General features: G+C 43.2%; 2 protein-coding genes across 3 annotated transcripts; one reads left to right on the forward strand and one right to left on the reverse strand.

Annotated features, from left to right (window-relative positions):
• The first annotated feature begins 1,111 nt into the window (after positions 1 to 1,111).
• Positions 1,112 to 17,181, forward strand: gys1 (glycogen synthase 1 (muscle)). Its single transcript, XM_010866721.5, has 16 exons — positions 1,112 to 1,312; positions 4,696 to 4,814; positions 5,883 to 6,064; positions 6,735 to 6,926; positions 7,453 to 7,638; positions 10,058 to 10,202; positions 10,406 to 10,523; positions 10,872 to 10,992; positions 11,699 to 11,805; positions 11,928 to 11,987; positions 12,211 to 12,403; positions 12,561 to 12,687; positions 14,336 to 14,431; positions 14,635 to 14,798; positions 14,923 to 15,003; positions 15,680 to 17,181. The coding sequence occupies exons 2-16, from the start codon at positions 4,697 to 4,699 to the stop codon at positions 15,932 to 15,934; spliced, it is 2,145 nt and encodes a 714-aa protein (XP_010865023.1). The 5' UTR covers positions 1,112 to 1,312; position 4,696; the 3' UTR covers positions 15,935 to 17,181.
• Positions 17,182 to 17,186: 5 nt separating this feature from the next.
• On the reverse strand, positions 17,187 to 23,684 carry aspdh (aspartate dehydrogenase domain containing). 2 transcript variants are annotated; one of them, XM_010866723.3, is made up of 8 exons: positions 23,608 to 23,684; positions 22,271 to 22,330; positions 20,661 to 20,805; positions 20,074 to 20,158; positions 19,681 to 19,830; positions 19,084 to 19,307; positions 17,646 to 17,785; positions 17,187 to 17,526 (listed from the first exon to the last, which is right to left on the reverse strand). In XM_010866723.3, the coding sequence occupies exons 2-8, from the start codon at positions 22,323 to 22,325 to the stop codon at positions 17,489 to 17,491; spliced, it is 837 nt and encodes a 278-aa protein (XP_010865025.2). In that variant the 5' UTR covers positions 22,326 to 22,330; positions 23,608 to 23,684; the 3' UTR covers positions 17,187 to 17,488. The 2 variants fall into 2 exon arrangements, with proteins under 2 accessions (XP_010865025.2, XP_034151145.1); XM_034295254.1 differs by lacking the exon at positions 23,608 to 23,684 and adding an exon at positions 23,195 to 23,552.
• Between the last annotated feature and the right edge of the window lie 203 nt (positions 23,685 to 23,887).

Here is a 23,887-nt window from a genome sequence, read left to right on the forward strand (position 1 = left end):
GATCTGGAGAGATTTGGTACTGAGGAATGGTCTCAGATCCCTTGCCATGTGTTCTCCAACCGCATTAAACATTTTAGAAGAAGACTCAGAACTGCTATCTTGACAAAGTTTGCACAAAGTATTAAATGAAGGGGTGCCAATAATTCTAGCACAGATATATTTGAGAAAAATATTTGTTTAATCATCATATTTTCTGATTATTTTTTTTCTTAAATTGTTTTACTTTAATCATAGTTTAGATTTTTATCAGTATTTGTAATAAAATAAATAGGATTATTAAAGAAATAGGTTTGACAATCCATTTTGCTCATATTTACCAAGGGTCCCAGTATAAGTGTAAGGCATTTTAGATAAAACCCCATTGATCCCAATAGTTACATCTTCCTAAAAGTAGAATCTGTCGCAATTAGAGAGGAATAGATTTTCAGTATTTTACACTTGGAGTCACCTGTCCCATAATTTTATGAACAAAGCAATTTGTACATTTTAGATGATGGATTGGGTGAATAAACCAGTTAAACCTATTGATACCATGGAAATAATTTCTCACAACTTTCTTATTGGCAAGTGAAGACCTAGTTGACAGATTGTTTCTGCCTGACCCCCCCAATCTCACTCATAGCCCTCAAAAGACTCTATAGTTCCTAGTAAGCAGTGTTCAGTACTATTTGTTGATGATGAAGGCTAGTGTTTTATGCTAATCTTGTATGTGTGCCCACGGGCGTTTGAACATGCGTGTCTATGTAAAATAAGAGAAACCAAGAGAGGATGCTGCACAAGGACAAATAGCTTATGCGGTTACACACTGAGAGACAAGCTAGCTGTGTGGTCAAATGTCAATCTGCAGTCACGTTGTAGGTTATACTTTCCACAATTTACTCCTCTGACACTCAGCGGACATTATAAATAACCTGCTTGCCCTTTTCTCTCTCAAAAAAATATTAACCAGTTGTTCACGTAGCTCACGAGTACCTCTCTTTTAATTGACAACGGTTTCGACCAACCACAGTCCCTCAAAATGAACTTAATGATCCAATTGTAGGTTTTGGTTTGGGAAAACGCCCCATTTTTCTCTGTGGGCGGGGGATGTTACAGAGCAAATACAACCCCGCCCCTCCAAGAAGCAAACCTGTACGGACGATTTGGCGTTTAGTCCATCAAAATGACATACTGAGCATTAAACCAATGTGAATCGCCAGCATTCGAATGAGGTTTCCACCCAGCTCTGCTATCTAGCTACCTTTTTCCTTCTGATTTTGATGCCAATGTTGCTGTAGGTTGCTTCATCTAACTCGGAACGCGTAATTTTAGGGTAAGTAACCTGCATCTTCACGGTGATGATAATTCCATGTTTCTGTAACATAACCTATAAATTCGCGTACGTTTTCCTTTAATAATACCTGGGTGATTGAGCGTCCTTTTGAATGCAGTTGCAGTCCTATCAAAAGTCTTCAACTGTACATCCTAATTGTAGCGTTTGATAATTTATTAATGAGGTGTATTGTTATCATTGCTTGAGCGAGTGTCTGTTGTGTTGTGCGCGAAAGCACGTAGCCTGACCGCAGGCGGAGCTGTGTGACGGAACTGCCCGAGTGAAGAGGAGGGCCTCGGAGACCGGATTAGACTAGACAGCCTATTAAAGTTCACGGCGACAACAGTCAGGCTCCTTAATGAAAGTTAGAATGGGAAATTCGGACAAGGTCAGCGTGACGTAAAATGTGTGATTGATATTTTCTTTTCTTGGCAATTCACAAAAGTGTCACATTATGCGAGTCTCACATTAAGACTTGGTGCTTGGGATTCGTGTATTCACCCCATCACTTGTGCATAAGTGTTTTCTTCCACGCTCTAGCCAAAATACAAATTCCCTACATTGCTAAACCATGGGAGTTGGTTGCCTGTGTCACAGAATACCAACTGTCAACCAATCTTGCGTTGATGAAACCAGTGTTGTAAATCACCCAGCGAAATTGCATCATGGCTCTACATGTCATCTGTTTTAATGTCCACGTTTTTTTTGTTGCGAAGATAGGTATGTGAGGAGTGCGTGTCATTTGTTCATTTTATTTCCTGACAAGATGAGGCATGCTAATAAAGTGCTGTAACTTCCTGTCCCTAGGCTAGTCACCACCCCCACCTTGTCCCTGTCCTCGTTTTCCCTGCACAACTTTCTCCCCCTTCCCTCTGCTGCCAGTGCATTAGTTCATTGGTGGGTGTGTACTCTCCAAATCAGATATTTCTACCTTAATCTTTTTTGTCTGTGTCCCCCCCCACCTGTCTTTCTCTAACCGCAGGGGAATGTGTAACAGTAGGACAGACATTTTCTGGCCTCAGGTTTAATTTGTATGTGTTGCTCAGCTGCCCATCTCTTTAATGTTCTTCCCTTTATTTATGTGGAAGCCTATATACAATGGCACCATTTTAGATCCCCATTCTCTGTCTGCTGTATTTTGGTATTCTGTTAGGGTCCCCATTAGTTCAGATCCCCATTCTGTGTCTGGTTTAGTTTGATAATTAGGCTCTAATGTTAAATAACAGTTCGATGTTGTAACACTGGTAAGGTCTAACAGATGTCTAGTAATTTCCTGTTTTAAAGGATCATTATGATCAAGTGATGTGTAGCTGGAGTTAATCATGCATAGTTCCCCCTGTGATATACACCTGTGAATTTCTGTTTCTGTGCCAGAGAATATGTGTGTGAAATACAGTCTGCTCTCAATGGAGAAGTCCTCCCTTTGGCTTGCTGCCTGTTCTTCAGTTGTGTGTGTCTGTGTGTGTCTGTGTGTGTCTGTGTGTGTCTGTGTGTGTCTGTGTGTGTCTGTGTGTGTCTGTGTGTGTCTGTGTGTGTCTGTGTGTGTCTGTGTGTGTCTGTGTGTGTCTGTGTGTGTCTGTGTCAAACTTCACTATATAAGTTTCCAAAACTGTGGCTAAATTTGAAAAAGTTTAGTAGTGGGGCAATATTTCCTGTCCCCGTTTTGAAAGTTTTAGGTTTGGAGCAAAAGTTACAATTGGGGGTTGGGTTAAAAGTTGTGTCAGGAATGATTGGTTAGACGTTAATGCTAGGTTAAATGTAGTCATAAATGTTAGGTAATAGAGGTTAAGCTTGGGGATGGTTAAGGGTTAGCATTAGTGGATCAACTTCAGGGTCCCGGTTTAGGTAGCTATGTCGATGTGTTGGTATGTGAATCGCCTTAATGAGGAAAAGGGTAGAAAATGAATATTCAAGTGTTTGGATATCTCAATTAGATCAATAATCAGGACGTGTAAGCTGCATCACAGCCCCCAGGCACTGCCAAAAAATAGTCTCTCTAACAAGGAGGCTTGTGAGAGAAGCCAAGAAAAGGTCAACAGTCACCTTTGAGAAACTGTTGTATTGCTTGCAAAAACGTCAGTGTTTTCTGTTAGCAATTTAAATATTTTTATATATTTCTTTTTTATATATATACACGTTATTTATTTTGTTTGGCTATATTTTTGCTTATATCTATTTTTTTTAGTTCCTTAATACGTGGTTGTCGGGTTCCATGTCACCAGAGTTTCATTGTGCAGGACGACGCTGTGTTGTTCGGTGCTTTTGACAAATACACCTTCAATCTATTAGTATATATATATTTTTTTTTTTGTTTGCCTGGAACATAGCTAGTTATTTCCTTTTTATGTCCTATTCCCGTATCCCAATGCCTACATCTAGTTTAATGAGGCCCATACTTAGTAAGGCTGGAAATTAACCAGGGATGTAACGATATGATATCATCACAATACTTGGGTGACTCACTAAACATGTATGCCTGATTTTGAAGAAAAATAGAGCCATGTGTAAAACACGTTATGGAGATTAAAGCACCCGTTGACAAATTATAAAAAATTAAAAATAAATTGGTGAACAAGCTATAGGTGGAGATCGTGTCAGTGGTCAGTTTTAGGTACACCACGAGTTCGTAAATATGTATCACTCCAATAGAAAGTCATGTGGCTATGGCTTGCTATATAAAGTAAGCAGACCAGCATTGAGGCATTAAGTTACTGATGACCTAAGCGACATTGAGCGTAGTTTGATTGGGCACCAGTTCAGCTATCTCAGTGGCTTGTGGATAAGAAAAGTCTAAGAAGAATGGCGAGAATTATTCAAGTTAACAGGTGAACCGAAATACAGGACAATAACGTCGCAGAGGGGCGTGTTGGAACACACCTCCTGTCCGCTGAAAGCAAGAAGCACTGAGCGGAGGAGAATTGATCGTTGGAAAAGACTCATCCTGGTCCTAAGATTAACTGTTCCTGTCATGCTAATGTCAATGTCTGGATTTGCCATTGGTTGTGAAATGTTTCTGACGCCTTGTAGAATCAGTGCCCTGAGAAACACAAGGTTGTTCTGGAGGCAAAGGTTGGTCCTACCTGGTACTAGGTGGGTGTATCAAAAGTTGGTTCCACCCGATACTAGGCGGCTGTTTCGGAGGTTGGTCCCAACCACTATTAGATGGGTATGTCAAATAAACTGGTCCTGGGACAGTTGCTTTCCTCATGTTTCATTCGATTCATTTGTATGACATTTTCCACAAAGTAATATTTCCAGTCACTATAACGATCAGCAAAAATGATCTTGTGAAAGTACGCCTGTCGGTTGTGCTGCAACCCTCCAGTGCCATAGACATTGAAAGTGCAGTTCACTTCATAAGAGTTCCTTATTTTCTTTCCCAGCATGCCGCTGGCTCGGAGCATGTCCATCACGTCCCTGTCGGGGATGGAGGAGTGGGATGAAGAGTTTGACCTGGAGGATGCCGTCCTCTTTGAGATCGCATGGGAGGTGGCCAACAAAGGTGACGTGCGCTCATGGTGTCCTAATTCAGTGGACGTTCCTGGATTCAGTGGACGTTCCTGGATTCAGTGGACGTTCCTGGATTCAGTGGACGTTCCTGGATTCAGTGGACGTTCCTGGATTCAGTGGACGTTCCTGGATCCCGATGAGGCGTCCTGCCTGTGTGACGAATGTAAACATGCTGTCGGTTTAGGCCCATATGGGCCTGTAGATCCTCACTGTTCAGATGAAGGACGTTGTCCGCCATCGAAATGACAGTGATGCAATTAGGCAAGGTGTGTTAAGCTAACATGTTCAGGTGAGGAAGACGCGTGCTGTGTACAGTAATGAAAACGTACACTGTGTTTTCCAACTATACTACCAAGGAGTAATATGTGGAGGACTAAACCCAAGATTGAAGTTCTAGGTGCGCTACATTAAATAGGTAATTCCCAACACGTGCGCCCGGGGCAACTCAATATCCTCAGCTTGTCAGATAAATCCTGCCCCAGTTCAGGGCTGAGCCTGACAGGCCAATTCAATTCTTCGAATCATCCAGGTCCGTAACGTGATCTACACAATGTCTTGGAGCTTGAGTCTGGGAGTCCCAAGTACACAGCCTCTTAGCATCAAGGTTCGTGCTGTGATCGTTCACCGTCTTGACCAGTGCAGTCTCTGGTGCTGTGTGCATCTTTACTAAAGATATTGCTTGCAGTAGGACTTTTAGAAGTTGGTCTGTAATTGGAGCGCTATCGAGTGTGCTTCTTGTAGGTGTTTAAACCATGGCAGTTTGAAAGGTTGACTCGGAAATGACGTTGCGATGAGCAGCAGGAAAGATATTAAAATGAGCAATACGCATGGCTCACAATTTCTCTGCACACGTTCACCACTGGTAGTCACAAGACCAAAATAAGTTTCCACGCGTGTATTTGTTTTGGAAACAAATTCACTGACCCAGTTCACTGCTTACTTTCAGCTGCACAAATCATTTTATCAAGTCTTCCTCTGAAGCTGGGAAAGTGCTATGTTTAAAAAAAAATAAGTGTGCTCGTGTGCGTGTTAATACCTCCTGCCCTGTGTCTTCATGCAGTTGGTGGGATTTACACAGTGATCCAGACCAAGGCCCGTCTTACAGTGGAAGAATGGGGCGAGAACTACTTCTTGGTCGGCCCGTATGTAGAGAGCAATGTCCGCACCCAGGTGGAGCTGATCGAGCCCACCAACCCTGCCCTCAAGAGGACCATAGACAAGATGAATTCCAGCGGCTGTAAGGTACAGACTGACCTTCCAAACACTGGCAGCATACTACTTAGAACAGGACATACACAAACACAATGTCCCTCTCTGTTTCATTCTTTCAGTTGTCCCATGGGTTCACGTCTCTGTCTATCTATCTCTCTGTCCTTACCCTACTCCAGTGCCTATGATATTTCTGTTAAAAGGTTAGAGGCTGTATCAGTGTCACACACACACTGTCAGAAACCCACCGCTATCTATTTCTGGTAGGTGGTCAGGAACGTGTGTAGTGTATGTGTGCTGAGTCACTCACGTTAGGCCCTGGCATTAGAGTTGTTTAAGGTCTTTGCAGTGCGCCATGGGAAAGCCATGCATGGTGAGGTAAGAAATAGTTTGATTGGGCGATACGCTAACCGTTTCCGACTTTAGGGCTGGAGGTTCTAGAACATTGATTGCGATGTCAGCTCTCTGTTCTTTGTGGTTTATACTGCAGCCGACTGGCAAGTGTTAAACAGTGTTTGTCTGGACTGTAACACCATTGGAGAAACCCCTGCCCCGCCACTTGTAGCTACACTATGGTCAACAACAAGATCATCTTAAAGGATGGTATTTCTGTTTGTAGCTTCTAGCCAACCAGCAACACTTGTCTGAATATGCTAAATGAATCTCTTTCCCAACACCCTCCGCCTCGCTCTCTCCATCCCAGGTTTACTTCGGCCGTTGGCTGATTGAAGGCAGCCCGTATGTGGTGCTGATTGATGTGGCGTTCACCGCCTGGAGCCTGGACAAGTGGAAGACGGAGCTTTGGAACAACTTCTCCATCGGGGTGCCGTGGTTTGACCGAGAGGCCAACGACGCCGTCCTCTTCGGTTTCCTCACCGCCTGGCTACTGGGAGAGGTGAGCTGCAGCCAGGGAGGGTCAGGGCACAGTGGGTGAACGGGAGCAACGCAGGCTGTTTGCCAGAGGTCAGAGGTTACTCTGGATGTGTGTCAGGATTTAGCAAAGACCAGTTGTGCAGGGAGCAGTGTAAATACCTAAATCAACATGATGACTGTTTACTTAGTAGGCGAAATGTAAATCACAAGAAACAAACAAGGATGTAACATTGTGACGTGAAATAAGTTTAACCTAGTGGTTAATATAACATATCCCAGAGCTAGCACCCTGGATTTTTAAACATTTCGAACCGATCATCAGAACCTTGAATATGTTCAGGGTAACTAGTTCAGGGCTACAACAACATTTGAAAACATCTACAAATGGACAACATTTTAGTATAGCGCAACTACAGTCCCCCACTGATGAGTAATTTTTTCTTCATATTTGTCTTTAGGCAATCACATCTGTGAGGTCTTTTCAGATGGGACTGGTTAAAAGATTTGTATTGCTTATTAGTCTGTGTTGACCCCACATTCTTCTCCAGTTTGCGGCGCAGTGTGAGGAGCCTCCTCATATTCTGGCCCACTTCCACGAGTGGCTGGCAGGCCTGGGCTTGGCGCTGTGCCGTCAGAGACTGTTGCCCGTGGCAACCATCTTCACCACCCATGCCACGTTGCTCGGACGATACCTGTGTGCCGGCAGTGTGGACTTCTACAACAACCTGGCCAATGTGAGTTTGCGGTGTTTGTGTGTGCGCGGTGTTTGTGTGTGCGCGGTGTTTGTGTGTGCGCGGTGTTTGTGTGTGCGCGGTGTTTGTGTGTGCGCGGTGTTTGTGTGTGCGCGGTGTTTGTGTGTGTGTACGCCATTCGCAGTTAACTCAGTGTAAATGTTCCAGCACACTAACACCTGGTCGTTCTAGGTCATCAATGTCAACTAACTGGTATTAACCTAGCTAGTAGAGTTAGTGTGAAATTAGACCTTACAGACCTCGGTTTTTATGACCTTAAAGTGATCTTTTCACTGTCAGCTATGACACTGAGATTTACATTGGGTAACTCAACAATGTAGTTTCGGATGTAGTGTATAACTGTTTTAAGGGAAGCTTTTCGGTCTCAAATGGTTGGCAGCTTTGTAAACCCTACTCTCATGCATTTGTCCTGGTAGTGAATTGCAGTTACCAATTTCTGACATGGCTTGAACACCTAATTATTTGACTTGTATACACTTGAGCCGACACCACTTGAGCCGACACCACTTGAGCCGACACCACAACACCACTGTAGCTCTCCAGGAACGTGGTTGGAGAGCCCAGATGTGGCATTCCCTGTGTTATTGACTTTGGATTGCTCCACAAAAACACTGACCATTACTTTGTGTACTCTGTTTACTCATTTTTGCTTTGTTTACTCCTTTTTGTGGTCTGTTTACTCATTTTTGCTTTGTTTACTCCTTTTTGTGGTCTGTTTACTGTTTACTCCTTTTTGTGGTCCGTTTACTGTTTACTCCTTTTTGTGGTCCGTTTACTGTTTACTCCTTTTTGTGGTCTGTTCAATCCTTTTTGTGGTCTGTTCCATCCTTTTTGTGGTCTGTTCCATCCTTTTTGTGGTCTGTTCCATCCTTTTTGTGGTCTGTTCCATCCTTTTTGTGGTCTGTTCCATCCTTTTTGTGGTCTGTTCCATCCTTTTTGTGGTCTGTTTACTTGATCCAGAACTGCTGAATTCCAGATCCCCTTCTGCACCCTGTTTGTTCTATAGAATTTCTTCACTTTTGTTATTATGTGAACATTACACTACACTGCAAACAGGAGAAAACAAAGAGAAGGCAGGTTTTCTGAATAACAAGGTCATGTTTTTCTTAAATTCGGGTCAGTCACAGTGGTCAACTGTGGTAATACTTTGCACATGTCTGTGGCTATGTCTTTTTAGGGTGGATTCTTTTCATGCTTCTTGTTTTTCCTCATTATTTGGTTGGGTCTAACTGTTATGTTTCTGTGAGGCCTAACTGGGTTTCTGAACAGAGCCCTGAAACCAACTGGCTTAGAAAGCTCTTCTTTAGGTTGATTTCCCTGAAGTTGAGGCGGCATTGTCGTGAAAATCGCTTTACCTTAGGTGGGTGTGCCATGTAAGAACTGTTTTCACTTTTGTGTTGGTTGCGTTATTTAGGATTTTCTGTTGGGCTTTAGTATCTTTCTATCTTGGGTTGCTGGGTATTCATGTGTCTGTTCTGTGGTACTGCTTCTCTGATTAGGATGAACTGATTGAGCTCACTTCTGGGTTTCTGTTTACTTTCATCCTTCCGTATCACTTCTCGTCTTTCTCATTTCCTTTTGTCGTTTCCGCACCATCACCATGACTTTCTCGCTGTTATTTCTCCCGATCGGCCCTCCGCTCCTTGCTGTCATTGCTCCTCATGGGATCTACACCTCTCCCATCGCTGGGTCATGTCCACTTTTTCTCCTCCTGTTGGAGTCACCAAAGTCTTCAGATCTCTTTACCTCCAGTGTGGTGTGTGTGGTACTTCATTCTGAACTGTATTCTTGGCAGTTGGTGAAGGGACAGTTATGTTGTTTGTGGTGACGGTGTGACTCTTCATCTGCTTCTTTGCCACCAATGTCAAGCACTTTATCTGTCATCTGGTTTGGGGCGGTAAGAGATGTCTTGCTGGGACGTTACCTTTTCTCTCTCGCTTCATTTCTGTCCTCTACTTGTTTTCTCTGTCCTGCTGTGTCTCCGTGTTGGTGGGTTGTGACTCTCCTCTTCAGTCCGCTCTTCTGCTGATTTGTCACTGGTAGTGTTATCTTAATTTGCTGTTTAATTGTGTTGAAGGCCTGCTGGATTCGTTTGTGTATAGTTACAGGAAAATAAAGCGCTAGCAACAAAAGTGAGAGACAAAATGTGAATATTACGCACACGTTTACCAAGGATGAAGGCATTTTGAACGTTTTTATTACACATACAGTGTTGTTACAATGTTCAGGTGGTTCCTCGAATGACAAGAGAAAATCTAGATTAATAATGGATAACACTTGTGTTCACCATGTCTGTTTCTCTGACTCACTCTTGTTAGTTGCTCGGTCTCACTCAGTTCGACCTTGTTCTGTCTCACTCTCTTGTTCTGTCTCACTCTCTTGTTCTGTCTCACTCTCTCAGTTCAACGTAGACAAGGAGGCGGGAGACAGACAGATCTACCATCGGTATTGTTTGGAACGGACGGCGGCGCGCTGCGCTCATGTCTTCACCACTGTCTCCCAGATCACAGCGGTTGAGGCCGAGCACCTACTCAAGAGGAAACCAGGTGTGTGCGGGTGTGTGTGTGTGCGTGCAACAGAAACAACTCAAATCTGACTCTGTTGGGCTAACATCCCTTTCCGCTTCTTTTTGCCTCTCTCTCTCTCCTATTTCTCCTTCCGTCTCTCTCTCCTATTTCTCCTTCCGTCTCTCTCTCCTATTTCTCCTTCCGTCTCTCTCTCCTATTTCTCCTTCCGTCTCCCCTCGTAGACATCATAACCCCTAACGGGCTGAACGTGAAGAAGTTCTCAGCCATGCACGAGTTTCAGAACCTGCACGCTCAGAGCAAGAACCGTATCCAGGAGTTTGTCCGAGGCCACTTTTACGGGTCAGTGGGGTCACTGCGGTAACGCCAAGCACGAATGACATCCTTCTAGGTTTAAAAAGCTCCCTTATTTGAAGTGGCGGTTTAAACTACAGGAAACCCCACAGAAAAAGACATGTTAATATGATCAGGATTTGATGACGCTCAAGAGCGAACAGACCAACTAATAATGAAATACACAAGTGACAAACGACAGATTATGTTCTCTCTCAATTCATCTGTAAGCTGCTACTGCAGTAAAACATGTAGAATCCATCGCAGCCCTGGTTTTTGCCCGGTGGTCAGGTGACCTCAGATTTACATTGTTGCATAGTGTAACGTGAAATGTTTCTTTGTTGACCCACCCGTCAGGCACCTGGACTTTAACCTGGACAAATGTCTGTTCTTGTTTATCGCCGGGAGGTACGAGTTCAGCAACAAAGGGGCCGATATCTTCCTGGAGGCTTTGGCCCGACTTAACTATCTTCTGAGAGTAAGCTGTCTGTGTGTGTGCGTGCGTGCGTGCATGCGTGCTGGTGTGTGTGTGTGTGTGTGTGTGTGTGTACATACCCCAGAGAGTATGGTTGTTTGGTCTGTTAGGGAATCAACAGTGGTTGTAGTGCTATTTATTTAGTTTTTAGGGAGGGCACATAACTTCTTTCTTTTTTCTATTGACAGTGTGACCAGGTAGGCCACTGGCAGATGTAGCCTGTTAAATCTCATTATTCTCTCAAGCCAGGCACAGCTTATTTTTTCAAGGACATTTCCACAGTGAGAACTATTTTAGGCATTTAAATTGTCTTCACTGTAAAGGACTTGTCATATTTTACCTTATTAAACATTTTCCCAATGGCTCTCTGGTTCTGGTAAACCCAAATGTATCCTTAGGTCTATGTGATTTTAACATGGTAGTCCAATTCAGCTTTGATCTAACTTCAGGCTACTGAATGAGCACCTCTGTAAGAATCCTATTATTTGGAATGAGCCTTATAATTGCAAGTGACAACAACAAGCAATAGGACTGTATTAGGAATGTATTACATATAAGAGTGCTTATTGGTGCTCAATATGGACAGTAGGTTTTTGGGCTTATAAACCAGTGTCACTTATTCCAGAACGCCCTACCTACGACAGCCCCAGAGCAGTCTGTTGGTTTAATCCATCTTAACATCTGTAGTTACTCCGTCCCTCTTTCACAGGTCAACCACAGCGATGTGACGGTCGTGGCTTTCTTCATCATGCCTGCCCGCACAAACAACTTCAACGTGGAGACTTTGAAAGGCCAAGCAGTCCGGAAGCAGCTCTGGTAAAACACAATGCTCTTTGCAAACATGGTGCGAGGAGGACATATTCTGCGTGTGAGGTGAGAGGCTGGTGTTTTTCCTGTGACTCTAACACCGTGACATTGTTTTTGCCTCTTCACGACAGGGATACAGCGCACACTGTGAAAGAACGCTTCGGGAAGAAACTGTACGAATCACTGCTGATGTAAGCGGACCTCTGTGTATCCCCGTTTGTTCTGTTTTCTGATCTTCAACCCAAACCTATATGTTACACCAGTACAAGAACTGTCAAGTTAAAAAATCATGCCGAAACGTTTGAAAAAAACCTAAAAAGGGCCAAAATGGTTGTACGTGTCAATGTCCTGACCTCTGTTCGCGAGAATGTGTTTTTCCATTCTCGTTGTGAAACGGAACTCTGTCTTGATCAGTGGCCAGTTGCCGGATGTGTCCAAGATGCTGGACAAGGAGGACTTCACCATGATGAAGCGTGCCATCTTCGCCACCCAGAGGCAGTGCCAGCCACCCATCTGCACCCACAACATGCTGGAGGACAGCACCGACCCCATCCTCACCTGCATCCGCCGCATCGGCCTGTTCAACAGCTCCGCCGACCGCGTCAAGGTACGCCCCCTCGCGCGTGTCATTCGTGGCGCTTCCTCGACTCCTGTCGTCCTTTCGTTCTCTGACCTGGAATGGGCGGGGCTGGATGAAGGCTGGAGAGGCGGGAGGCTCCGATCCTCGTCCCTCCTTAACGTGTGCTTCCTGTCGTCCCCGTTAGGTGATCTTCCACCCAGAGTTCCTGTCTTCCACCTCTCCCCTCCTGCCCATGGACTATGAGGAGTTTGTACGAGGCTGCCATCTTGGAGTGTTCCCCTCTTACTACGAGCCCTGGGGGTACACACCAGGTAAGGCAGCACGGGAATGATTTCCACCCATTGATGCCTGAAGAAAATCGGGGGCTGAGCCGTTCAACACCGACCGGAACCGAGCATTGTGGGTTTACGTCCCGATGGGATTGTGGACAAAACGGTGTGTCAGTTCAAACATGGTCATCCTAGCGTCCATGCAAGGATCCTTGCATCATATTTTATATATATATGCGCATGCACACACACGCACGCATGAATATGGGCTAAAAGGACAGTCTCCCGGCTTTAATTTGAGGGTATTCACATTAAAATTGGAGGAAGGGTTAAGGAATTACAGCTCTTTAATATGTAGCTCCCTCTTTTTCAAGGGACCAAAAGTAATTGGACAATTGACTCAAAAGCTGTTTCATGGACAGGTGTGGGCTATTCCTTCATTATTTCTTCATCAGTTAAGTAGGTAAAAGTTCTGGAGTTGATTACAGGCGTGGCATTTGCATTTGGAAGCTGTTGCTGTGAATCCACAACATGCGTTCAAAGGAGCTCTTAGGCTACAAAAAATAACAATATCCATCAGAATGCACTGGTGAGCTCTGCAACACAAAAAGGTCTGGATGTCCATGGAAGACAACAGTGGTGGATGATCGTAGGATCCTTTCCATGGTAAAGAAAAACCCCTTGACAACATCCAGCCAAGTCAAAAACACTCTCCAGTAGGTACAGTAGGCATATCATTATCCACGTCTACCATAAAGAGAAGACTTCTCAAGGCCAGATTAGACTTTGCCAAAAAACTTTGCTAAAAAAGCCAGCCCAGTTCAGGCACAGCATTCTTTGGACAGATAAAACTAAGATCAACCTGTACCAGAATGATGGAAAGAAAAAAGTATGGAGAAGGTTTGGAATGGCTCATGATCCGAAGCATACCAACATCATCTGTAAAACACAGTGGAGGCAGTGTGATGGCAAGGACATGCATGGCTTCCAATGGTACTGGGTCACTAGTGTTTGATGTGACAGAAGACAGAAGCAGCCGGATTAATTCTGAAGTGTATAGGGATATATTGTCTGCTCAGATTCAGACAAATTCAGCCAAGTTGATTGGACAATGACCCAAAACATATTGCGAATGCAACCCTGGAGTTTTTTAAGGCAAAGAAGTGGAATATTCCGCAATGGCAGAGTCAATCACCTGATCTCAACCCAATCAAACTTGCTGAAGACAAAACATAAGGCAGAAAGACCCACAAACAAACAACTGGAGAGCTTCAGTAAAAGCATCACAAAGAAGGAAACCCAGCGTTTGGTGATGTCCATGCATTCCAGACTTCAAGCAGTCATTGCCTGCCAAGAATTCTCAACAAAGTATTAATGAACATTTTATTCATGATTGTGTTAATTTGTTCAATTACATTTGAGCCTCTGAAATAAGGGGACTTTTTATGAAAATGGTTGCAATTCCTAAACGTTTCATACAATATTTTTGTTCAACCCCTTAATTTAAAGCTGAAAAACATGCACTTTAATTGCATCTCGGTTGTTTCATTCCAAATCCACTGTGGTGGTGTACAGAGCCAAAAGTATGAAAATTGTCAGTGTCCAAATATTTCCAGACCTGTGTGCGTGTGCTTAATTGTATTTCCTCCAATTTCTCTGCCTTTATCTCCCTATCCTCTCTGCCCCACAGCGGAGTGCACTGTCATGGGAATCCCCTCCATCTCCACTAACCTCTCAGGTTTCGGGTGCTTCATGGAGGAACACATAGCTGACCCCTCGGCATACGGTGGGTTTCCCCGAGTGACCCGAATGGGTCCGGGCCAGGCTTGTTTTGTGTTCTCCCCAGGTAGTCATTCCAAAACACACATGACGACTCCCCAAGGGGGTACGCTTGGCTGCTCGCCTCCACATCTGATTGGAGTCATTTTCGATAACAAGCCTTTTCCTTCAAATGTCAGATGTGATTTACTGCTTGGGTTTGGATCTCAGGGATATACATCCTGGACAGGCGGTACCGGGGCGTGGATGAGTCCTGTAACCAGCTCACGTCGTACCTGTTCCAGTTTTGCCAGCAGAGCAGGCGTGCCCGGATCATCCAGCGGAACCGCACCGAGCGCCTGAGTGACCTCTTGGACTGGAGATATCTGGGCAGGGTGAGACCTTTGACCTTAGCCAGGAGGGGAAATGTCCACAGTTCTAGGAAAACATCTGTCTTATCTCCTCTCGCTATCTGTACTCCACCTCTCATCGGTCTGTCTGTCTGTCTGTCTTTCTCAGTATTACATATCTGCTCGCCACATGGCCCTGGCTAAGGCCTTCCCGGATACCTTCTTCTACCAGCCGCATGATTCTGAAACCGTAAGTCCATAAAGAGACTTGTCTGTCTGTCTGTCTGTCTGCTGAGGAGATTCCAGTATACTTATTCCACAAATTTGCAAACTACTCTTTAAGGATTCGTTCAAACAAGTATTTCAAAGATTGTTTTTGTGTGATCATCTCCATGTAACTATTTTGCAGTTGAATGCTTGGTAATTACTGTAGATTTCGTACCCATTCCGATAAAGAACTCCCCACCATTCTTAGCACACCTGTGTTGCATTGTTTTTTGTTTCATTCCAAAAACGTCTATTGAACTCCTAGATGGCAGAGTGTCTCTGAGTTGCTGCTCCTACATTCGATAAATTTTGTTAGGCATTCCCCTTACTTGTTGTCTAGGTCTTGATTGGAATTTGATAGGGAAGTAATAAATGGCATTAACTCTGGTCGTATGAATCAGATTTGACGACTTTGATGAATTACATCAGTGAGATAATGGAAGTCTGGATTAGTAAATCATACAGTTATGGCTGCGTTTACACAGGCAGATCTATTCAGATCTGATCATTTAGATCTGATCAGAACTGTCTGTTTAAACGACGCTTCAGTTTGTCAGAGATTTCACATTCTATGTCTGCGTAAAGAGTGGCGTAGATTTGTGTGTCTTTATCGGTGTCTTGACCTCTGACCCCACCACCCTCTCTCTTTTCTTCTTTAGGCCCAAGGCTTCCGTTACCCTAGACCGGCGTCAGTGCCCCCGTCCCCGGCGCTGTCACGCCACTCCTCCCCGCACCACAGCGAGGCGGAAGACGAAGACGACCGTTACGACGAAGACGAAGAGGCGGAGAAAGACCGCCTGAATATCCGTCAGCCTTTAGCCCTGCCTACCAAAAAGGGCCCATTGCCTTACCCCCTTCCAGCCACCGCTGCCAATGGAAACGGTGATAGAGCCATAAAAAGCGAGAAAAACTGAGCCTTCAGGGAGAAACAATGCACATACGCAAATATGCCGAAATCCACCAGTAGAACTGTTACACGGCATGCATATACGCCTCTCCACATTATATAGACCCCTTAATGGAAAACATGTTTCAGCATTATAAATCCCTTGTGGTTTCCAGCACCCCGGAGTCTTCCAAACGTATACTTACCTTAGCCTCTGTGTGCAATCTGTATTAAGATGGAGGAAATGAGGAAAAGGGGGAAAAAGCACTGAGATGACAACGGGGGTGACTTGAGTTGCATTTATTCAGGAAGCCTTATTCTGTTTCTGCTTTCTGGTCTTTTGACCAATCGGTGGAGTCTTCTTCAATACCGGCCATTTTAGGAAGTGATCAGTTTGGTCGAAAAGACAGATTAGTGGGAAAAGATCTGTTTCGGGCTCCTGGTTTAAAGGCAGTCTAGGAGTACGTTGAAGCAACACCTCTGGCTATTGGTCTAGAAATGCATTCAAACCAGGCAACTGTAAACGTGGGGACTGACATTGGACCTGACTACAGTTGATAGAACCATGGGATTAACCAGTGGTATCCTACTTTAAGGAAGCAAACTAGGGCTAACTAGACATGCTAACTCGGTCACACAACTTAATCAACCCCAAGTAGCACTTTTCCTGTTCAGACACTGTATTAGTTACTGCAACCCAAACACCAGCACCGCTTCCCTGGGTTAGGAAACAGACAAACAACGCATTTTGAGCTGTGTCCGTAGAGTTAGAGGACTCTATGAAAATAATCTGTTTCAGAAGAGCCCTCAATTAAACTCTGGCCAGGCTCCAGAACTTCCTGCTGAAGAGTCCTGCTCAAACTGATTTATTTGTTCAGCATTTATTTTTGTTCTCAGCACCTCGTGATTTATTCAAACCGGTTTTCCTGTGTGTGGAAACTGTTGATTGGAAAACATTTAACCTTTCTGTCAGTTAGCCTGTGTTTGTGTGGTTGAGTGTTTTATTTGTGTGTGTTTGTCAATATTTATGTGATGAGTAGACGGTTAGCTACACTGAATATGCCTGCACTTATGGAGGTTTTGGTAAAAGGGAAGAAATCCGGAAAAGGCAGTCATGTTTTTGGAAGGCAGACTGGAGAAGGAATTTAAGGGGAAACTAAAGGTTATGGCCTTGTCCCATTCAAAGCTGTGCACAGCCTGAAAACCAGGGAGGAGTCACATGTTGTTGTTAATACACGAGGAATAAAGTATATATGTATTACTAATGAAACACAACTCTTGTTCTCTCAAGTTTTATTAGAGCATGAATTGTTTCTGTGTGTTTGGCCAAAGCATTGAAAAGCTGATCATACATTACTCCGTCTTTAACAATGTATCGTATTGGACTACAGGTCTGTACAAACGCATTAGCTTTATAATGCTAATTAACTTGGCTCCTGCAGTCAAGTTTTTAGAGTTTGTCACATCATTAAACAGGTATTGTGCTGCAGTAAGGCATTTTCAAAAGATTCCATTTTAAATGGTGGAAGAAAACTGCTGGGATACAGTAGTCTTCCAGATGTTTTCCGAAATCCCTCCCTCTTCAGCACAAGTAAACTCGGCCGCCGTGCCCTTTGCAAACTGAGAGAAAATGGGAAGTTGAGGATGCAATCAAAACGTTTGTTACCAACAAACAGCCCTTTGTTCTTCTACTGGGTCATGGTGCACACAAACGAACAATGTCGTACAGGAGAACCCACCCTGTAAGCTACTCCAGAAGGAGTTGTAGGTGGCACTGCCAGTAACAGCGCCCAGTTTGGCAGGGTTTCTCCTCACAGTATGCACGGAGAAGCCGTTGGCGCCGGTAACCTCCACCTCAACCACATGGTAATCACTTAGCCTAGGAAAGGATGTAGGGAATGAGTCCCAGTTGGCACAAGATGTTAGCATTGTTTCAGATGTCTTTTTAAACAAAACAATGTTTTTTAAGGCAGTGCAATAATAAATGTAATGTTGGACAGATGACTTTAGACAGTAGGTGTTCTCTTATTTAGAAATATACAAATGCTGTCTACAAACAGTCAATAGGAACTTGCTGCCTTGTGATTTGCTTTTCCCATGTAATTTGGTCAGCCCATAGCGTGACTACACTGATGGGCCAAAACATTGTAACCACATCTAATATACTGTTGGTCCTCTGCATGCTGCCGAAACAGTACCGGCCAGTCGAGGCATGGACTCTCCAAAACCCCTGAAGGTTTCCTGTGGTATCTGGCACCAAGATATTATCAGCAGATCCTTTAAGTCCTGTAAGTTGTGAGGTGGAGCTGCCTTGGATCGGACTTGTTCATCCACCACATCCCACAGATGCTCAATCCGATGCCCAAAACTCTTCATCGTGTTCTTCAAACCATCCCAAACAATGTGTGCAGTGTGACAGGGCACATTATCTTGCTGAAAGAGGCCACTGCCAACAGGGAATACCATTGCTGTGAAGGGGTGTGCAACAGTGTTTAGGTAGGTGGCACATGTAAAATTTTAGATTTATTTGTTTAGATCTCTCCCTGCCCTAACGTACCTGATGTAGCTCATCAAGAACTTGATAATGAGCTGATCATTTGAATCAGGTGTGACAGAGCAGGGAGAGATCTAAAACACAAAGGGCGGGGTGCCTCCAGAAGCAGGGTTCAAAAACACTAGCCCAGAGCATCCCACTCCCTCCGCAGGCTTGTCGTCTCCCCACGGTGCATTCTGGTCCATCACTTCCCCCGGGAAAACGGCGCACGCGTACACAGCCGTCCACATGATGTAAGAGTCATCGGACCAGGCAACCTTCTATCGCTGCTCCAAGGTCCAGTTCTGACGCTTGTGTGCCCATTGTAGGCGCTTTGGACGGTGGACAGGGGTCATCATGGGCACTCTGACTGGTCTGCAGCTCCACAGCCCCATATGCAGCAGGTTATGGGTGCCTTGTATGTTATGGGATTCCACTTCTCTCATGGAGGTTGCATCGTGACATGTGCTAGAAGGGACCAGAGGAGGGTCTATTTAGCCCCGACACCCCTGATTATTTTTGCTCACAGGGCAGTTGGGACAGGGAGTTAATAGAGGAGGGGTTAATTTGGCATTTAGCAAACAATCCCCTGGGTCAAAGTGCCCTGTGAACTACCTCCAGTTATCTAAGGAAACGTTGCTTACGCCGTGTCCGACACAATCTCCCCCCGGACTCCAGAGAAACCCAGGGACCCTGCTGCCATGGCCGCCGCCGCCATGGTGTTGACGTTGTTAGGGGCAATGGGACAGAGCTCTGCCACTGAGCCGTTGAATAAGACCCGCCTCCCTCTGTTCTCCGTGCAATCAGACGGCACGTCTCCTGTCAGACGGAAACATGACGGGTGCTTTGACATCCGGATGAACAGAGCCTTTCAGCAACAAAATAAAAGAGAGCACTTGTAAGGGTAAAGGAGTTGATTAATTGATCTGAAAATGTATTGGTTTTAACCAACAGGGAATCGTTTTGTCAAACAAGAAAAAAAGTGAACGGACCTAGCCACCTTAAAAGTATCCACATTTTATTTTTTTTGTCTTTTTTAACTAACAGCGCGGATGTTAGACCTACAACTGAAAATAAGATATATATGGCATTTAAAAGCATTTTCTTGTGCTACAATTGACATTAAATATAAGAAACAATGGCGCTGAATATTTACAGTAATGTTGCTAGAATAATGTGAATCAGAATCCCGCCTGAGTGAAGTCTACACGCTTTCATGACTAATATCCACCCCCCTGCACCTTTAATGCTCCACTATCGTTCAGTCTTTGGATGTCCTGGCCTCCCCACAATGCCCCACTGGGAACATAAAGGGTTCTCCCATGATGCTCTGCAGCCTGCCGAAGCTGCTGGTTGAGGTGTGGGTCTGAGAGGGCTGAAGGAGAGCCCACCTAGAACAGCAGAAATCAGGGGAGGGTACTGGTAGTACTACTTCATATCTTGTCTTTGTCTAGGTTGGAATTTTTGTATTTGATTTCACTTCTATGTTAAAAATGTTAAACTTTATTAGGAATCTGGCATGTTTCAGATTGGTGTAAGGGATACCCTGATCTGATCCAGTTGCCTTTAGGATATTGCTAATGAATGTTGTACAAATAAAAAAGAAATGCGTATCGACCAGGGAGTAATCTTACCAGAAAATGAGCCTTAGAGAGGAACTGGACACCAAAGTCTTTCACAACTTTTGGATGGCACACCTCCACAATCACATCAGCACCCCTACAAAACATACACGCAGATGCAGGTGGTTTATTTTTTCATTGAATCACAAGTGTGTGTGTGTCAGTGTTTTTCTAAACTGCTTTCACATTCAAGTTAAATTAGTTCCTTTGTTTACCACAATGGATTCTAATCCATTTTTTGCTGTCTGAATAGGAAAGAACAAGGGGTAAAGATACAGTATATAAAAAAACACATTAAAGTTGTTTGAAAGTACACATCGCATTCCTGACATCAACTCAATTATGATTATATGGACCTCAAGTGTGTTCAGATATTTTTGGGCATATATGTTTTTTCTTGCTACTCAGTATGACACGTTCATGTGCAGCTACTTCATTTACAAAAAAATTGCATCACATCTCTACAAAAACATGTTGATCCTATGACCAGAAACGTCTATTTTACCATTGCTGTCTGAACATACATTTGACGTGGTTACTCGCAGTTTGAACAGCTAATAAGGCTGTTTTGAAAAATAAGGCCTGCAGTGTGAACAAACCTGTCTACAAAGTCTGAGAGGTTGTGTAGAATTAGTTCCTGGGCCACCTTTCCTCTGAGTTTGTCTGCGTTTCTGTTCCACACAAAAACCAACGTCAAGCCCAACTTGGCTCCTTCTCTCTGGATTCTGTCCACAAGGTAGTGCCCTGCAAGTTAAACAGAATGGTGGCTTTTACACAGGAAGTCCAATTCTGATATCTTGATACATTTAAAAAAAAATCTGATCGGACTAAATAAGGCATTAATTGATCAATTAAACATTAACAGATAACCAAAGCCCCAATTGTCCCTGTTGTAAAATTTAATTGTTTAACAAGGTGTCCTACAGACACAAACTGCACATAGAAATTAAACAATGGGACTGCAGTGAGGAAATTATACAGGTGGGTCATTCCTTCTATGGAAGCTCAACTTGGACTTCAACATTTTTGCAAGGTTTCGTTAAAATCTCAGAAGAATAGATTGGTCAGATATAGGCACTTTAATCGTATAAATAATGTAATATAAATATTAATAAATGTAAGTGGACTGTTCCCACAAGACCATGAGATATTTTCAATGAGTTAGGGCCATCCTATTTTTCCTAAAATAAGAGAATAAAAATCAAATTTGGTTAACATTCTTAAATATTTATTTGAAATACAAACCAAAGAGGGTGAAATGAAGCATAACAGGGTGGAAAGCAGTATTAACAACTGAAATTTAACGTGATTAACTACACATAAAATATCAATACATTTTGTAGCAGTACATAGTCATAGTAATTATTCCTTTCGTATTCTATTGTCTAACAACCTTGACACGCTGTTAAAAGTGCATTTCCACCCTGTTTGTGCAACTTCCTGACAGGGCGGGACATGATGGGGTGGGCATTTCCAGACCATAGTGAGTCACAGCTCAGTGATAGAGCAAGATTGACTAAGTTACAAGGATGATAAACACTTAACCAGTATTTGAATGTCTCTATCAAACATATTTTAGAAGGATGGCATTTCACTAATCTTATGTATACATTAGCCTAACAAGTTGGAGGTGTACTGTATAATTGAGACATACAGACTTACATCATGAAACACTGAAAAATGGACTGAACCAAGATTACGTGCTTGGCTTTGAGCTTTTGTTTTTGGACCTAAAAATGATAATACTTACTGAATGTGATGTCATTGTGCAATTATAATTAAATGAAAATGAATGCAAACTAACAGGGAGGAAATTATTTCAGGGAACACATAAGACATTAAATATAATGAAAATAAATATAAAAATAGAATAAATAAAACATTTTATGAGATTGATTGTAACTAGCAATACAAAATAATATTATTTTATGTCCTACATTTCTCATAGATGTTAGTAACACCTTATGCACTATACATATTTGTATCATGTTTTTGAATGCACTGAGTCTTAAGGATTATCCTTGAACAAATAAAATGTTTAAACAGAATGTGAGGTTACTTGAAGATAGTGAGTGTAGTGTTTTGTATGCATAATATTGTGAAATATACTTATCTTTTTATCATGTTTTTGGCTACTCTGGGCCTTTAATGTAACCTAATGTAAAAAAGAGATAGAAAAGAGAGAACAGAAGGACAGTGAACTACTAACCTAAATGTCCATATCCCACAACTCCAATTCTCATTATTTGCATTCTTTCAGTCATGGTACCTGGTGAGAGTGAAAACAAGAGCAGTTAACTATAGTTGGCTGCTTTACATAGTCAGTTCGGATATTTTTTTCGGATTTATTTTTCTTTAATAAAGATGCTGAACAAGTCTAAATACCAACTAAACATTGTACACTCTGGCAGTTCAAAGTCACTCAAATCCTATTTATTCCCATCCAATCACAATGTTCATTAGGTATGATCAAAAAAGAAACTCCTGGAATTGCGTATATTATTATAATTTTACTTTTTTCACAGATTCTTTGGTGGAAAAAACATACCCAAACCATATTACAAATCAGACATAGACATACAAATAAGATCTCTGGCCACACAACATATGTCTGACGGATTAAATCATACATGATATGTATTGGATATTTATACAAGCTCAAGTCTTTTTAGACAGTAATGTGTCCTATCTTTCTAACTACATTACATTTTGGAGGTTTGGTAAGAACATTTGCTATAGACAACTTGTTAAACGCAGCCACACATACAGTTGGTGATGAGAAGTACTGAAAATAGTCTCCGTATCAAAACCTCCCATATCCCTCCATCCATCTCCTCATGTAGGGGAGTTTAGGGGCTTTGTGAACTGTCCCTTAATAATACCCATAACCCCTTTCACCAGGCCATTGATTGATAGGGTTCAGGTTGTTTGGGGGTGGACACCGAACTGTCGTCTCTGGACTTCTCTTTCTTTCCCCAAGTTGCTGTCGGTGATGGAGTGAACGGACGTCAGTTAGTTGGTTTTCCAACTTGTGGGTACCACTTAGTGGCTGTAGTTTGACTAGCTGTCTTCAAACTGTAGATGTATACATTCCTCTCATTGATTTTGTGCTATTTCCAGAGTATTAATGTACCTCTTTGTTATGGAGGACCACATCCTTTATGTTGTGTCCACTGGCAATAGATTTCCCTGTTGTGACACTCTTTAAGGTTCATTTATTTCTCTGCTGGAGGAAGGTTTCAGTGACAGTCGCCCACCAGCCCAACAAAGACTGCCACTCTCTGGGAGGAACTATCTGCATCAGTTCTCTCTTTCTCTCCCTTTCTCTTCTCCCATTTAATTCACTGTCTCTATCAGCTGACCGCTATGTTGGGCCGTCACCTAGTCCCTATCTCCTCCATTGATCTGAATCAGACCTGACACGAACACACAAACGCACACACAAACGCACACACAAACGCACACACAAACACACACACACTCACACACCTCAAAACATTCTGTGAAAACACATTTCACAACACTTACTAGTACTATAGTACTCACCTCTGAATTCTTCTCCCTGCTTAATTTCTCTTCAATTCCACCCCTTTGCACTCTACTTTCCAACTGACCCCTCAGAGGATTCTGGGAAAGGTAAGGGTTAAAGTTCAACTCTGAGAGAATATGTTAATTATTAGTCCCTGATCCATGATCTTTTTTGAGGATTTTGTTTTTGAAACCATATATTTTTACACATTTTGGGAGCTAAGCTTTTTGGAGTTGGGAAAGGCAAGAAATATCCTAGATAAATCTTGACAACCCACATTTGAACTCTACTGCCTAA

This window comes from Esox lucius, chromosome 11 (assembly GCF_011004845.1).
Source record: "Esox lucius isolate fEsoLuc1 chromosome 11, fEsoLuc1.pri, whole genome shotgun sequence".
Taxonomy (NCBI): Eukaryota; Metazoa; Chordata; class Actinopteri; order Esociformes; family Esocidae; genus Esox; species Esox lucius.